At 43.6% G+C, this 17,419-nt stretch overlaps 1 protein-coding gene and 3 long non-coding RNA genes across 11 annotated transcripts in view; all 4 read left to right on the plus strand.

The window, feature by feature from the left end:
- Positions 1-997: 997 nt before the first annotated feature.
- LOC148387895 (uncharacterized) lies at positions 998-2,532 on the plus strand. Its single transcript, XR_015862620.1, has 3 exons — positions 998-1,255; positions 1,898-2,050; positions 2,204-2,532. It is a non-coding gene; the product is annotated as an uncharacterized LOC148387895 (long non-coding RNA).
- Positions 2,533-2,813: 281 nt separating this feature from the next.
- LOC148387896 (uncharacterized) lies at positions 2,814-3,491 on the plus strand. Its single transcript, XR_015862659.1, has 2 exons — positions 2,814-2,845; positions 3,229-3,491. It is a non-coding gene; the product is annotated as an uncharacterized LOC148387896 (long non-coding RNA).
- Positions 3,492-5,581: 2,090 nt separating this feature from the next.
- LOC148387897 (uncharacterized) lies at positions 5,582-12,410 on the plus strand. 4 transcript variants are annotated; one of them, XR_015862725.1, is made up of 9 exons: positions 5,584-5,760; positions 5,896-5,930; positions 6,011-6,471; positions 6,764-6,875; positions 6,976-8,162; positions 8,228-9,458; positions 9,533-9,788; positions 10,271-10,340; positions 10,598-12,410. It is a non-coding gene; the product is annotated as an uncharacterized LOC148387897 (long non-coding RNA). The 4 variants fall into 4 exon arrangements; XR_015862727.1 differs by having other exon boundaries at positions 5,585-5,760; positions 6,011-6,875; positions 10,598-10,736; positions 11,508-12,410; XR_015862726.1 differs by having other exon boundaries at positions 5,582-5,760; positions 6,011-6,875; positions 9,533-9,792.
- Positions 12,411-12,880: 470 nt separating this feature from the next.
- LOC148387898 (uncharacterized) overlaps positions 12,881-17,419 on the plus strand; it is a 6,208-nt gene continuing 1,669 nt past the window's right edge. Inside the window, exons 1-6 of one of the 5 annotated variants that reach the window (XR_015862848.1) lie at positions 12,881-12,897; positions 13,080-13,168; positions 13,280-13,397; positions 13,473-13,527; positions 13,595-13,649; positions 13,717-13,771. Coding sequence is in view for 3 of the 5 variants with exons in the window: in XM_088397390.1 (XP_088253516.1) it covers positions 13,339-13,397; positions 13,473-13,527; positions 13,595-13,649; positions 13,717-13,771 (224 nt within the window). In the remaining 2 variants the exon portion in view is untranslated. The other 4 variants (XR_015862847.1, XM_088397390.1, XM_088397391.1 and 1 more) reach the window with 4 other exon arrangements.

Below are 17,419 nucleotides of genomic sequence, written 5' to 3' on the forward strand. Positions count from 1 at the left end.
GGACCACCTTGGATGCGCGTAGACGATGCTGGGACTGCCTTTGATGCGCGTTCGATGCGCCTGTGCGACACCAGGACCGCCTTGAATGTGCCTGAAGCCGGGACTGCCTTAGATGTGCCTTGGATGCGCCTGGATGATGCAGGGACTGCCTTGGCTGCGGCTCGGCTGCGGCTCGGCTGCGGCTCGGCTGCGGCTGGGCTGCGGCTCGGCTGCGGCTGGGCTGCGGCTCGGCTGCGGCTCGGCTGCGGCTCGGCTGCGGGTAACCCCTTGGACATGCTTTGGATGAACCTGGAAGACACCGGGACTGCCTTGGATGCGCCTGGACGACGCCGGGACTTCTTTGGATGTGCCTTGGTTGCGCCTGGACGACACCAGGACCGCCTATGTTGCACCTGAAAAACGCCGGGACTGCCTTGAATGCGTCTTGTATGCGCCTGGACAACGCCGGGACTGCTTTGGATGCTGCTTGGATGCGCCTCGGACGCGCCTCTGATGCACCTCTGATGCGCCTGTATGACACCAGGACCGCCTTGGATGTGTCTGGATGTTACTGGGACCGTCTTGGATGTGCTTTCGATGTGCCTGGACGACGCCGGGACTTCTTTGGATGTGCCTTGGTTGCGCCTGGACGACGCCAGGACCGCCTAGGATGCACCTGAAAAACGCCGGGACTGCCTTGAATGCGTCTTGTATGCGCCTGGACAACGCCGGGACTGCCTTGGATGCTGCTTGGATGCGCCTCGGACGTGCCTCTGATGCGCCTCTGATGCGCCTGTACGACACCAGGACCACCTTGGATGTGTCTGGATGTTGCTGGGACCGTCTTGGATGTGCTTTTGATGTGCCTGGATGACGCCGGGACAGCGTTGGATGCGCCTTGGATGCCCCTGGACGACCCCAGGACTCCCTTGGATGAGGCTGGACGACTACGGGACTGTCAAGGATGCACCTTGGATGCCCCTGGACGACGCCGGGACTGCCTCGGATATGTCTCTGCTACGCCTGGACTACGCCAGTACCACCGTGGATGCGCCTGGATGACTTCGGGACTGCCTAGGATGTGCCTCTGATGCGTCATGGATGCGCCTGGACTATGGCAAGACTGCCTTGGATGCTCCTGGACGACGCAGCGACTGCCTTTGTTGCGCCTAGACGACACCGGGACCACCTCGGATGCACTTTGGATGCGCCTGATCGGCGCTGGGACAGTCTTGGATGTGCCTGGACGATGCTGGGATTGCCTTGGATGCGTCTAGTGAGTTTGGAGTCACGCATGCGCATAGCTGTTGCTAAGCGACGCTGCAGCCAGCCCTGCAAAAACTGGTTTTCTAAATCATAATTTGGAATTGGTTGATTTCAAACACTATTTGATCTCCTTTTTATTTGCCTTGCCTGCGTTAATTACCATGATGGATTGCTGTCGAAAGCCATCTCGTTACCCGGGTAACCACACTGTGATCAAGAATATATTGATCCGGTAGACCCAAGCATAGTGAGAGAACTTGAGAGGAAAAAACTCCTCCCTAAAATTGCAAATCAAACAATTGTCCAAAGTGAGCTCGGAGAGCATCTGAACCCCCACCCCTCGCTTCCTTTGCGCCTACTTAATTACACGACACAATGGGCGAGATTCGCCTGGAATCTGGTGCCGTCGTTCGTTTCCCCGGTGCTGCCCATAATTCAAAAGAAATGGAAATGACCTGCAGGGAGCAAGAAGCAAATTCCATTTCATTTACATGACTAATCACAATCAACTCAGCCATGTTTCATACGAATAGACTTTGCTATGTATTTCGGGTTGTGGTCAGGTGTCGGCCATGTTGTGGGCATCAAGATCCATCCGTCCGTCCGTCCATCAATCATCACCGAAGGTATATATTTTGTTGTTCTAAAACAGATGTCCCAACAGACGACGACGAGCATCGCCGCCGCAGACACCATCTTCCCGTCGCCTGCTCACACCACCAGCGCTATCTGAGGAGCTTCGCCCAGAACCCGGCTGGCGATGACGACGAGGACGACGACGAAGGAGACTACGGCCTTAGCAGAGGTGACAAACGTGTGCCGGCCGCGTGCGTGTTTTGGGGCGCTCCCAATTTTGGCCCAAGACATTCAAACAAGATTGTTTATCCTCGTTAACATTACATGTATTGTGTCAAATTTGAAAAAGCCAAATGACGACGGCTTGTCTGGCTCCTCCCAGGTCACGCGGACCCCAAGAGGAAGAAACTTTGGCTAAGGGAGTCGAGACGAAGAAGAGCGCCACCACCCCGAGTCTTCTTCCCCACATTCGGAGGCTTTGGTCCATTTTTCTAAAATGGTCATTACTTTGAACTTGACGTAATGTCTAATACGGATCGGAATTTTCCAGATTTTGCAGCACAAATCCTCAGACTAAAAAAAACTGAAGAAGACAAACCTCTCTCCATATATTTGACCCCCCCCCCCCCCCCCACGAACATATGGATGCGTTATAAAATATCTGTTGTTATTTTTATGAACTTTTATGAAGCAATAAATGCACAAAAATGACTGGCTAATACGTTTTTGAGACTCCATGTGTATGCATGTTGGAATGCGGCCCCGAGGACTACAGCTTGACACCTGTGACCTTTGACCATGATATTTCCCTAAGCAACCCTTTCCACAGTAGTCACCATGACAGCCGACCACCAGTGTGGCGTCAGTGTGCCGAGCGCCGTTGGAAGATCAGGAGAAGAAGATTTGAATCGACGGATGTGATGTCAGGTCTTTAGGTCAATTGAAGGCAGGTGTGCTCGCTCAAGGGGAGTTATCATATGGAGGTGCCACCGAGCGCGTGGTGGCGCGGCGGATGGTTTCTCAGGTAAGCGAGCATGCTAGCGGATGGATGGATGGATGAATGAATGAATGAATGAATGGATTGTGCCCGAATGTGAGCATGGACTGATTAGTTGAACCATTCAGACTGTTCATTGCACATTCCCGTTGTCCATAAGAGCCACTGCTCGAAAGCCAAAGGAGGCCAGGCCTCTTTGATTGTGTCTTGTTTTAATGGCCCATTTGGAATAGCTACTCGTAGTTTCTATTCCCTTTGGAGACTTTTTTTGCTTGCTTGCTTGGTTGGTTGGTTGGTTGGTTGGTTGGTTGGTTGGTTGGTTGGTTGGTTGGTTGGTTGGTTGGTTGGTTGGTTGGTTGGTTGGTGTGTTTAAAGAGCCATAGCTTGAATATCATTGAATTTGTCAACAGGTCCTTGGAGAAACTTGCAGATGCACTGGTCAACTCAAAAGTTTATTGCGCCAATGTATACTTTGCAGTGCCTCAGTTTTGTACTATTGCTTCTTTTGAATTGATGCTTCTGTTTAATTTCTTCTTTTGGATGACAATCCTCAATAACCTACATGGAATCTTTTTTTTTTTACTTTAATGTGATAATGCAATTTTGCTAATGCTTCCAAATGAACTTAAAACTTTTGTTAAATTTGGAATTTTATAAAGTTATCTTAAAACAGTCTCTGATCTGTGGCTCGCCATTCATTCAACAATCTGGACTAATTGTATTGACAATTGGCATCATAAAACATTTGAAGATGTATTCACTTCCACCACTGGCACTTTTCACTTTCACTAAGCTTTGTCCCTAATGAAGTGGCCTGTGATTAGGGACACCTCATGGACACTTCAATAGGTACACTACACGAGGTAAAAAAAAAAAAAATGAATGAAAAATGAATTGTTTGAATATGCATCCGCTTATACAAAGCGATGTTCAAATTCTAAGAACACAACAGGGTAAGTGCTCACACCTGGGATCGAACCAAGTTCCTACCGAGCAAGAGCCCGTGTCACTAACCAGTCAACTATTTCGACCCATCAGACTTTGGCCGTCCGCACTCTTTTGTACTAGTCATGTGCATTCCAGCTAAGAACTGCAGCTTTAGAATTGGTTCGCTCAAAAGATTTGTTCAAAAGAATCGTTCACCGAATCGTTCACTACACTTTATTTTTTTAATTTTTTTTTTACCTAGTACCTAATAACAGACCACTTTATTATTTATTGAAAATGGTGGCGTACCTAATGGAGTGTCCATGTGATTCCCTCGTTAAGCGCAGCTGCGTGAAAGGTTTTTGGTCACTTTCACGTTGCGCAGGAGCTAAAAGTTTTCCCACAGGTGCACTTAACGAGGGAATCACACGGACACTCCATTAGGTACACCGCCCTTTTCAAGTGTACCTAATAACAGGCCACTTTATGAGGGAAATATCATGGTCAAAGGTCACAGGTGTCAAGCTCTAGTCCTCGGGGCCGCGTTCCAACATGTTTCCCAAGATTCCCTCGTTAAGTGCAGGTGCGTGAAAAGTCGTGTCATCGTGTTTGTCGTATCATTGTGTGTGTGTGTGTGTGTGTGTATCACTACTGCAGTGTAGTGTTGGCTCGTGAGTGAACGATGGGTTCAAAAGAACGAATGTTTTCAGTGAACGAGAGTGAACGAAAAGATCTAAAGATCTTTGTAGCCATGAGGGAAAAGCTTGTTTGGACCCGTTTGAAAATCATTGATTTGATATGACTCAAGAATTGTCTCTGTGCAACGGTGTGGTGTTTCTTAGCAACTGACTTGAAAATGAGTCCACGGGAGCACTGCAACGGCGGCAGGCAGAATTTTTGCAAGAACAATTCATTTTAGGATGAACTCTCGATACAAATATTTTCATTTGATTGAAGGCAATGGCGTTAACCACTCGACCAGAGCTCTTGCTGTGCTTAGGGTTTGGGTTTGTGTTAGGCTTGCTCTCGCTTTTGCTGTGCTTAGGGTTAGGCTTGCTTATGCAACCAAATCCCGTCAGTTGTTTATCACGTCCTCTGATATTTTTGAACTTACCGTAATTTTCGGACTGTAAGTCGCACCGGAGTATAAGTGAGCAGCAGGGGGGGGGCCCCATTTCAACCCCTTCCACTGAGTGCCAAGCAGGGAAGAAATGGGTACCATTGTTATAGTCACTGGTATGACTCGGCAGGGGTTTGAACCCACCACCTCCCAGTCTCAGGGCGGACACTCTCCTCTTAGGCCACTGAGCTGGTAAACACTTGTGTCGTAGTATAGCACTTATAGTCGTTTTTAAATAACGTGTATACCTATATACGCCTAAATATTGTTATCCAATATATCTACTGCAATTTCACATTAGATTGCTGGTTTGAAATTTGCTTTTGATATTATTATTTTTAATAAACATTTATGTTAAAACGTGTCTGGCGTCTTATTCCTTGTTTTTATATTCGCCAATTAAAACATAAAAATCAGACATTTTATATGACAATATGTGTAGGTACACTACACGAGGTTAAAAAAAAAGAGAATAAATAAATAAAGGGTTAATTGCACAACAAAAGCACGTTTACAAATATACAATACAAATATACTCGATACAAATATTTTCATTTGATTGAAGGCAATGGCGTTAACCAGTCGACCAGAGCCTGCTCGGGAACCAAAGGAGATTTGGTCATATTGATAGGGTATCCTCCATCCAAACATGTTCGGTGTTGAAAGTTTCAACGAATAGTCCGAAGCAAGCCTTTCCACAGTAGTCACCATGACAGGCGACCACCTGGTGGCGTCAGTGTGCCGAGCGCCGTTGGACGATCAGGAGAAGAAGATTTGAATCGACGGATGTGACGTCAGGTCTTTAGGTCAATTGAAGGCAGGTGTGCTCGCTCAAGGGGAGTTATCATATGGAGGTGCCACCGAGCGCGTGGCGGCGCGGCGAACGGTTTCTCAGGTAAGCGAGCATGCTAGCAAATGTTTGTCGTCTCCTGCCGTTTTTCACGACGGACGCCGTCCGTGTTTGTTGCACGATTGGCACGCTTTGTTGCCTTTTCTCACAAGCCGTTTTGTTTTGTATTGTTTGTCGCAGGACTCGTGACTCGGCCACGTCACGTCCACCTGGAGGTAAATTGTAGGCCGCAGGCCATTTAGCCCGTGAGCAAATGTTTGCAGTTTCTTACGATGCCATTTATTATTTCTTGCAGGATTTTCGCTGTCTAGGGAGTGCTTGAGGTTTCGGCACGGCACGCCACAATCCACTTTGCGTCGCGTCGCGTCGTTGCGCGTTTTGGTGGTATTTTAAATGTCTTTCGCGGTTGTTTTTTTTCATGCTGGCCAGCATTTTTTTCATTCGTCTGTCTGTAGACGGTTCGTAAATGACGCCGCCGATAGGCGCGTGTTTGTCTGACTATAGGAAATGTTAGTTTGACTCTAGTCAACTTAACCATTTTTTAAATTATTTTATATGATGCGTGTGCCATTTCCGTGTCATGCAAACTGGTGAATGCAAACTGGTGAATGCAACGTATATGTTACGTCATGTCCAAATCGGACCAAATCCATTCAAAGATGGCGCCCGCCCGCTCTCGTTCCGTTACGCAACAAACATTTGCCCGGGTTATTTTCTCCCGTCTTGGACGCCGCCAACCTGGATCATCTGTCCAATGTGAGGGGAGTTGATGAATGATTAAATTAAAATATGAATTATAATCCTGAATAATTATCATAATTTACTACAATGTGATGATTATATATTTTTTCAAATGTAAAACTCTACTTAGAATGTATCAAATTCAAATATGAACTATAATTTTGATCAATTATCATAACTTACTACAATATAATATTTTTTTTCAAATGTAAAACTCCTAGTATGTATAATTGTTGGTAAAAAATCATGCCATTGGCACTCGACTCAATGTCTATTTTTGTTGCAATCATTTGCTTGTCTTTTGTAGCGCTAAAAACTGCCGCCCAGCCAGCATCCTTCTATACAAAGCAAGCAGGAGGCTCTTGAAGGAGCCCTTTCAGTGATGTTGAGAACACTGAGGAAGAGTAGTCCTAAATCAGGTGAAAACCTGTTTTTGTCAAGTTTCAACTTCCCAACACACAATGGTTGTCGAGTTTTAGCTTCCCAGCACGCAATTAATGGCTGTCTGTGTTTTTGTAGGCTGCAAGAGGAGCCGAATGGGATAATTCCATATGAAAAGGCACAATGGCCTATCTAAAGGAGCGATGGCCTATCCAAAGGAGCCATGGCCTATCCAAAGGAGCCATGGCCTATCCAAAGGAGCCATGGCCTATCCAAAGGAGCCATGGCCTATCCAAAGGAGCCATGGCCTATCCAAAGGAGCCATGGCCTATCCAAAGGAGCCATGGCCTATCCAAAGGAGCAATGGCCATATGCAAAGGAGCAATGGCCATATGCAAAGGAGCAAAGGAGCAATGGCCATATGCAAAGGAGCAAAGGAGCAATGGCCATATGCAAAGGAGCAATGGCCATATGCAAAGGAGCAATGGCCATATGCAAAGGAGCAAAGGAGCAATGGCCATATACAAAGGAGCAATGGCCATATCAAGTCAAGAATCGAGCATCGCGCTGCAAAAGTCGACGTGTGCGGATCATGTGCCCAGTAGGGGGCAGTGTGGTTGCCTTTGGTTATGGGTGCACGACGGAAAGGTTGCCGGTGTGGACAGTGTTTAGGGCTCTGATGGTTGGTCTTGCTTTCGAGGTGCGCTGTGGTTGTGGCTGGTCTGGATCCAGCGTTGTCTTGTGCTTGGTTGCCATTGACGGCCCACTTGGGGGAGGACGTGGTTCCGTGGCTGGACACAAAACTGAACTTTGACGTGGAGCTGAATGTCCAATTTTGCCATACGACTTGTACCGTTGTGTATCTTTTTCTAACCTGCCACTGTCGTAGTTGCTGCGTTCTTTGTTCTTTCCCCTCGGTGTAGGGTGGCGTCGGAGCGAGCCGATCCCGAATGTCCAATTTTGCAATTTGACTTGTGACATTTTCCTTTTCTAACCTACCACTGTTGCACTTCGTCTAACCCTAACCTACCACTGTGGTACTTGTGTTCTTTGTTCTCCCCTAGGTGTTGGAGCGAGACAGTCACATTGTGTCTTTTTCTAACCTAGCACTGTCGTGCTTGATCGAAGCCTAACGTACCACTGTGCGTCCTTTGTTCTCTAGGTGTAGGGGGCGGTGTTGGGGCGAGCCGGTCCACGGTGAAGACTTAATGATGTGAGCAGCGCCCAACTCATTGCATGTTCTACCTTTTGCAGGCCGGACGCAAAAGGGGGGTGCGTGGCCCGATTCGACCCGGTGACCAAGAGTACCTAACCGCTGTGATCAAGTAAGCAAGTGACCTACAACTTGGGGTGCTCTTTGAGTTTCTAACATTTGTTTCTGTTTGTGCAGATGGCGACCGGGACGCGACACGATCTGCTCAGAGGTGGACGGACCGCTGTGGCATCGCTCTGAAGTAGCAGAGTTCTGAGGGAGACCCGCTTCCCTGGAGGCGTCGACCTGCGCAGCTTCAGCATGTGAAATGGATTTTTTTCTTTTCTTTTTAGTTCACACCGGCGGTGTCCAAATGTCTGTTTGAGGGCTGCATACTGAATCAAATTGAGAATTCTTTGACACAAATTCATTCAATCAATACCAAAATGTTGCCATTCATATTTTGTGCTACAAAGCAGTGTTACGTTCATTCGTGTGGTGTGTTGATCAAGTTGGCCCGAGGCTACTATTTGGACACCAATGGTGACGTGTGTGTAGGGCTGCACCTGGATTGGAAAACCGTCATATGGTGGTATAGGTCGTTGACATGCACTTTAGGGAAACAAAGATTTTTTTCTGTTCATGTGGCAAATGAAACATGTTTTCTGGCCTCCTAACTATTTGTAATGAGTTTAGAAGATAACAAGTCATTGATGCAAGTTAAAGTTAACTGGTCTAAGTGATGTCATTGCGATCAAATAGTTCCTCTCCATCCCAGAATTTTGCACAACTTTGCTCAATGCTGTGGTCTGGCCCAATACTGCCATATCGTTGGTATTCCAAAATGTCGTGCAGCCCTCATTGAGTGCCAAACGCGCAGCGACGGCAAGCGCAAGCGACCGCAAGCGCAAGCGACCGCGCAGCGACGGCAAGCGCAAGCGACCGCGCAAGCGACCGCGCAGCGACGGCAAGCGCAAGCGACCGCGCAGCGACGGCAAGCGCAAGCGACCGCGCAGCGACGGCAAGCGCAAGCGACCGCGCAGCGACGGCAAGCGCAAGCGACCGCGCAGCGACGGCAAGCGCAAGCGACCGCGCAGCGACGGCAAGCGCAAGCGACCGCGCAGCGACGGCAAGCGCAAGCGACCGCGCAGCGACGGCAAGCGCAAGCGACCGCGCAGCGACGGCAAGCGCAAGCGACCGCGCAGCGACGGCAAGCGCAAGCGACGGCAAGCGCAAGCGACGGCGCAGCGAGACTTTTGTGCTTGTCTTGCAAGGTGGAAGAGACGATGTATGAAACAAAGAGCTGGTGGACGGAGGCCTCCAGACCCGCGATTGGTGAGCGGGGTGCAAAGGAAGGAATCACCCAAAGAAAGCAGTCGCCAAGTGTTGAAGAGGAGCCTGATGCATGACTGGCCAAGGCTGGCCAGAGGTGGTGACATGGCAATCCAATAAGCAACGCACTTGTTAGTTTTAATTTGATTTCCTTATTTGTCTGCCGTTCAGGGTTGCCGGGGTGGCGGATGGGACGAGCGCCAGCCTGCACCCAGAGCGACTGGGCTGCACCCACAAGACCACAGAGGGGGCAGGTCATGAGTACGTTGACAGATGTGAGCCGCATGCAACTGAGTGTCGTTTGTCTTTTTGCACTTGTGCGAGGCGGAAGACGAGTCCAACACCGGCCGGAGCAGACCCGGACCATGGCCCGTGACCAGCGGCCCACACGAGACTGATGGGTGCAGATGCAGCCAGCGTTTTGGGGGCGAGTATGACTTTGTTTTTTCTTTTGTGCTTTCCCTACCCCTGTCTGTTTGAATAGGGTAACTAGTAGCACGCATGGGCATTTGGGTTGCTGTGACCCTCTAGATACGAATCGGCAAAGTAGACACCCCCCTCCCTCCCCCCCCCCCCTCCCTCTCTCGCTCTCTTTCTCCAACGCACCCGGCAGTACCTGCATGGCCTGGTGCACTCAGGGTGGAACTGGCCGGTTGCGCTTAAGTGCGCACCAAAGCCTCTTATCTCCTCTCGCTCTCTCCCTCCCTCCCTCCTTCCCTCCCTCCCTTTTTGTAAGGGGTTAAACATTTCATAACCCGGATCGCTCCAATGCGGGAGGGCCGTATGAGACATGCGCCAGCCCGTGCGTGCCGCTAGTTACCTGATTCAAACTTACCTTAGTCAAGGTTGGGGGGGTGCTAGTGAAATTTTTCCCCTTGCAAAAACCACCACAATATGTCTGCCTTTCAGGATTGCTGGGGCACTGGATCTGATGAGTGCCTGCACAGAGAGGGACTGGACAGGACCGCGAGACCAGAGGGTAATAATAAAAAACTTTATTTGTAGAGCACCTTTCATACAAGAAATGCAGCTCAAAGCACTTTACAACAAAGAAAGATATTATAAGCATTGAATTCTTCACATAGGAACGGACATAAAAAGAAAACAAAAACATTCATGTGTACATACGCTATTAATAAAGGGAGCTTAAAATAGGAGCACGCTTTAATAGACAGGTAATGAGTACGTCCACAGAAGTGAACCGCGTGCAACAGAGTGCCGTTTTTCTTTTTGCAGTGGCACGAGGCGGAGGATGAGTCCAAACGTCGAATACCGGCCGGGGGGGAGCCAACCTTCGCCCGTGATGAGCGGCCGACACGAGACGGACGGGTGCGGATGCGGCGAGGGCAAAGCGCCCAGCCAGCATTTAAGGAGAGTATGACTTTGTTTTTTTCTTTTGTCCTTTCTTTCCTTCCCTCCACTTTTTCACTGGGTGTGCACACTGGCTATCTGCATGATGCCTCTTTCTTTCTCTCTCAGCGCCGCGTCATTTTGCAATATTGTTGTTTTACTGTTGTTTTTTTAATCATGAAATGAACTGTTTGTACTGTAATTGTGTGTGTGTACCACTGAACTGCAATTAAACTGTGAACTGAATTCAAGTGGTCCATTTTAAGCATTGGCAGTCTATCGTGCATACAAACTGGAATCATTTGAGACATTCTCAATGACAAGACAATTGTAAAATTAGGCTGAAACAAAATTGACTTGTTAAATATGCAGTGTCAGATTTTTTATTTTTAACTACACAAAGAAAAGCTGGATGCATTCTAAATTGTTGACAAAAGCCAAGTAGCCAGACACCTATAGATGCAAACGACAAGTGTACAAACGGTCTCTGTTGCGATCAGTAAGTCATCTTTGGCAACCCTGCTTTAAAATGGCCACCGAACTCAGAATCTTGCAGAATGTTGGTACATTGTTCTGTACGAGTAAAAGTTGTTTTAATGTGGTCAGAGCCATTTTTTGGTTTGTTTTGAATAGTCATGCATCATGTGGGCATTCTTGTGAATAAAATCAACAGAGGTGTGTTTGCTTCCTGTTGGTGGTCTTGTAAATAAAGTCAACTTTGGTGTCATCATTTGCGATGGGCCTCAACCGATGGTGCATCTCTTGAATGTGAAACTTCTTGCATGTTTTGTTGCAGGGCTTGGCATCCCCATTGGCTGTCTGACTACAAAGAAGGCTGCTGCTGTCCAGTCCAGGTTGCTGCTATAGTCAATTGAATGTATAAACATAGCGTGTAACTTCCAGGACCTTAGCTTTCAATTCAAAGCAGTTGCGGAACTACACGGCCAGCCTCGGTACATGTACTGGGTGGTACCACTTTTCAAGGACTTTTCAAACTGAACTTTGACGTGGAGCTGAATGTCCAATTTTGCCATACGACTTGTACCATTGTGTATCTTTTTCAAATTCCACTGCAGACCTCAATCGGAAATCAAATTAAGGGGGTTTTTATTTCAAAGTTTGTGCCCCTAGTTGTCTCTCTATGTACAATAAAAGAGTCGAGCACAAACTTATCGATGCTGCACTTGCAGCTTTTTTTAAATAGTAATTAAAAGGTCGAATTTCCTCCAATATATAGTTTTAAAAAATGTTACTGACTGGGTGAAACGTATGAGAGTTTAAAAAATAAATAACATTTAAAAAAGGCTTGTGGAACTTTTGTTAGCACTGTAGTGCCAGCAAGGGGGGGCTGGGCAGGGTGGTGGGCGACTGTTCCATAAAAAAGAAATGATCAGACATGTATACATTATGGCACAAGTCCTGCACAACTTGATGTATGCTTCAAGAATGTACATTAACATTATGATTTGTTTATTGAATTGAATTACATCAAAATTATATGTCTGTGGAAATATGAAATATGGTGATGTCTAAAATCAGTCCATCCCTTCACTTTGCTATTGTCTTCTTTCCCCTCTGAAGGTTTTTATAGATACTGATGATGGTGTTACAAATACTTTCATGTACAGTGTAAATCCCCTTCAAGGAAATTTAATTTATATACGTGTGTATATATATGATAAATCTGAATCTAATGGTGACCTCAAGTGTTTTTAAATATTTACATCTGTTAATTTCCTTTGGGCCGAGCCCCCTCCGGCCTGCACCTGTAAACTCCTCCATCATAATACATTTCCAAGCTATGTAAAAATGAAAAAATATTGCCATTTTAAAAAAAAATCCTCTTTTAATATTCATGATTTCCTTATTTCTTAAAACTGACCAAATTTAAACGGATGTCTTCCTTTAGTCCAGCTCGTTCCAGCCGCATTGGTCTTGTGTATGTATGATTTTGTGTGTGTTTTTAAATAACGTTTTCATACTTTATTTTAGTGTATGTAAATAGCTGTTAGTCACGTGACCCAATGTGGAGGTACTTGTGGGCGGGGCCTGCTAAAAGACCAACTACGGAAGCTCCCCAAGTACTGATGTGCATTCCACTTCTTTTAGGTGAACTGAATCTTTAGAATCTCTTTGAACGAATCGTTCACTCACGAGCCAACACTATTTGGGTTTTCAGTCTTGAGGTGAGCGTTGGTTGCCCTTCTGTCACTGTCATGGACACGAGTCTTTGGTCAAGTGGTAAACGTCATTGCCTCTAACACGATGGGACCATGGTTCGGGACCCGAACTTACCCACGAGCTGTACTTCGTCGATTTTTCACTCACTTCTGCATAAGGTTTGTGACTTTTTTTTTTTTTTTTGAAGGCAGGTTTCAGTCTTGCCTGTCGGAGAGGTGGGCGTGGTCAAGCCAATTTCAGTTGCGCTGTGATTGGTCAGACTGAATTTGGGCAGAGGTAGGAGGCGGGCAAAGTGGCACTTGGGTTTTTGAAGGCAGTTTTCAGTCTTGAGGTGAGCGACAGGTGCAACCGCCCGCGTGTGAAGTGGCCTGTCACGTGGTACGCTAGTGTGCAAAGCACCATTGGACGAGCAGGCGAGGAAGATTTGAATTGACGGATGTGACGTCATGTCTTCGGGTGTTGTCAAATACCGGTGCAATCACCCGCGCAGCGGGCGGTTTCTCAGGTAAGCTAACATGCTAGGAAATGTTTGTCGTTCATTGGCGTTTCTCACGACGGACGCCTTGTTTGTTTGTTGCAGGATTCAAGGCGAGTTATCAAATGCAGGCGCCACCGACCGTGTGGCGGTTTCTCGGGTAAGCTATCAAATGTTTGTCGTTCATTGGCGTTTCTCACGACGGACGCCTTGTTTGTTTGTTGCAGGATTCAAGGCGAGTTATCAAATGCAGGCGCCACCGACCGTGTGGCGGTTTCTCGGGTAAGCTATCAAATGTTTGTCGTTCATTGGCGTTTCTCACGACGGGCGCCTTGTTTGTTTGTTGCAGGATTCAAGACGAGTTATCAAATGCAGGCGCCACCGACCGTGTGGCGGTTTCTCGGGTAAGCTATCAAATGTTTGTCGTTCATTGCCGTTTCTCACGACGGACGCCTTGTTTGTTTGATGCGAACAAATATCTTGAAAATCTTTTCACACTCGTCCCGGCCACCGCGACTGTCGTTTTGCCGCTACAGTATTTCAAATCTCTTTGGCGTTGTGTTTCGTCAAATTAACAATGTTGCATTACATATAGTGTGCTATTTCCGTGTTATGCAAACTGATGAATGTGACAAATTTGTTACGTCATGTTCAAATCTATTCCAAGATGGCGCCCGCCCGCCCGCCTTCCGTTATGCAACAAACATTTGCGAGCGTGATTTTCTCCCGTTTAGTCGACTGCTCGATTCATGCCGACATTTTTGAGTGAGTTGATGGATGATAAAATGAAATTATTATAATTCGGATACTTTTGTAATTATTATAACTCATTACAATATACTGATAATTGTATACATATTTTAAATTTAAAACTGGAGTTGGTATGTGTAATTGTTGCAAAAATATCATGCCATTGCCACTCTACTCAATGTCTATAATTGTAACTCCCAGATGCAGAGCATATAGTATGGTATGATATTGTATTGTATTGTATGTATTGTATTGTATGCATTGTGTGTATGGCAGCGTATGGCAGGGTATTGTATGTGTTCTATGTCAATCCATCCATCCACCCATCCGTCCATCCGTCCATCCACCCACCCGTCCATCCGTCCATCCACCCACCCGTCCACCCAACCCATCCAGCCACCCACCCATCCCATCCATCCGTCCATCCAACCCATCCACCCATCCATCCACCCACCCACCCAACCCATCCACCCATCCATCCACCCATCCATCCGTCCATCCAACCCATCCAACCACCCACCCAACCCACCCAACCCATCCACCCACCCAAACCGATCCACACACCCAGCCCACCCACCCACCCATCCACCCACCCAGCCACCCATCCATCCAGCCACCCAGCCATCCACCGCTTATCTGGACGTCGGATTGCGGCGTCAGCAGCTTTAGGAGAGACTCCCAGACTTTCCTCTCTCCAGCCACTTCATCCAGCCAGCTCAACCCAGGAAATCCCAAGATTTGTATGTATTGTTTGTTTTGTTGTGTTTTTTGTTTTGTTGTTTTTTGTTTTGTTGTTTTGTTTTTTTGTTTTGTATGTATTGTATGTATTGTATTGAATGTATTGTATGTATGTATTGTATTGTATGTATTGTATGTATTGTATGTATTGTATTATATGTATTGTATGTATGTATTGGTTTTTTTTTGTTTTTTGTTTTGTTTGTATTGTATTGTATGTATTGTATTGTATGTATTTTTCTTTTGTTGTTTTTTGTTTTTTTTTGTATTGTATGTATGTTTTGTTTTGTTTTGTTTGTTGTTTTTTGTTTTGTTTTTTGGTTTTTGGTTTTTGTTTTGTATGTATTGTATGTATTGTATTGTATGTATCGTATTGTATCGTATTGTATGTATTGTATTGTATGTATTGTATTGTATTGTATTGTATGTATTGTATTGTATGTATTGTATTGTATGCAGTGTGTTGTATTGTATGTATTATTATTATTTTTTTTGTTTTTGTTTTTTGTTTTGTTTTTTGTTTTGTATGTACTGTATGTATTGTATTGTGTGTATTGTTTTTTTTGTTTTGTTTTCTTCTTTTTTCTTTGTTTTTTGTTTTTTTGTATTGTATGTATTGTATTGTATTGTATGTATTGTATTGTATTGTATGTATTGTATTGTATGTATTGTATTGTATGTATTGTATTGTATGTATTGTATTGTATGTATTGTATTGTATGTATTGTATTGTATTGTTTGTATTGTTTATATATATATTTTTTTGTATGTATTGTATGTATTGTTTTGTTTTTTGTTTTGTTTTTTTTGTTTTCTTTTCTTTTTTGTTTTGTTTTTTTGTATTGTATGTATTGTATGTATTGTATTGTTTGTATTGTATTTGTATTGTATTGTTTGTATTGTATTGTTTGTATGTATTGTATGTATTGTATGTATTGTTTGTATGTATTGTTTGTATTGTATTGTATGTATTGTTTGTATGTATTGTTTGTATGTATTGTTTGTATGTATTGTATGTATTGTATGTATTGTATTGTATTGTATGTATTGTATGTATTGTATTGTATGCATTGTATTGTATGCATTGTATTGTATGTATTATTTTTTTGTTGTTTTTTTTTGTTTTGTTTTTTGTTTTGTATGTACTGTATGTATTGTATTGTGTGTATTGTTTTTTTTGTTTTGTTTTCTTCTTTTTTTTTGTTTTTTTTTGTATTTTATGTATTGTATGTATGTATTGTATTGTACGTATTGTTTGTATTTTTTTAATTTTTTTTTTAATTTTTGTATGTATTGTATGTATTGTGTATTGTATTGTATGTATTGTATGTATTGTTTTTTGTTTTGTTTTTTTTGTTTTGTTTTCTTTTTTGTTTTGTTTTTTTGTATTGTATGTATTGTATTGTATGTATGTATTGTATTGTATGTATTGTGTTGTTTGTATTGTTTGTTTTGTATTGTATTGTTTGTATTGTATTGTTTGTATGTATTGTATGTATTGTTTGTATGTATTGTTTGTATTGTATTGTATGTATTGTTTGTATGTATTGTTTGTATTGTATTGTATGTATTGTATTGTATGTATTGTATGTATTGTATTGTATGTATTGTATGTATTGTATGTATTGTATGTATTGTATTGTTTATGTATTGTTTATGTATTGTTTGTATGTATTGTTTGTATGTATTGTTTGTATGTATTGTTTGTATGTATTGTTTATATGTATTGTTTATATGTATTGTTTATATGTATTGTTTATATGTATTGTTTATATGTATTGTTTATATGTATTGTTTATATGTATTGTTTATATGTATTGTTTATATGTATTGTTTATATGTATTGTTTATATGTATTGTTTATATGTATTGTTTAGTATGTATTGTTTAGTATGTATTGTTTTGTATGTATTGTTTTGTATGTATTGTATTGTATGTATTGTATTGTATGTATTGTATTGTATGTATTGTATTGTATGTATTGTATTGTATGTATTGTATTGTATGTATTGTATTGTATGTATTGTCTTGTATGTATTGTCTTGTATGTATTGTCTTGTATGTATTGTCTTGTTTGTATTGTCTTGTTTGTATTGTCTTGTTTGTATTGTCTTGTTTGTATTGTCTTGTTTGTATTGTCTTGTTTGTATTGTCTTGTTTGTATTGTCTTGTTTGTATTGTCTTGTTTGTATTGTCTTGTTTGTATTGTCTTGTTTGTATTGTCTTGTTTGTATTGTCTTGTTTGTATTGTCTTGTTTGTATTGTCTTGTTTGTATGTCTTGTTTGTATGTCTTGTTTGTATGTCTTGTTTGTATGTCTTGTTTGTATGTCTTGTTTGTATGTCTTGTTTGTATGTCTTGTTTGTATGTCTTGTTTGTATGTCTTGTTTGTATGTCTTGTTTGTATGTCTTGTTTGTATGTCTTGTTTGTATGTCTTGTTTGTATGTCTTGTTTGTATGTCTTGTTTGTATGTCTTGTTTGTATGTCTTGTTTGTATGTCTTGTTTGTATGTCTTGTTTGTATGTCTTGTTTGTATGTCTTGTTTGTATGTCTTGTTTGTATGT

Source organism: Syngnathus floridae, chromosome 14, assembly GCF_059516105.1.
Source record: "Syngnathus floridae isolate MCC-2025c chromosome 14, RoL_Sflo_1.0, whole genome shotgun sequence".
NCBI classification, from domain to species: Eukaryota; Metazoa; Chordata; class Actinopteri; order Syngnathiformes; family Syngnathidae; genus Syngnathus; species Syngnathus floridae.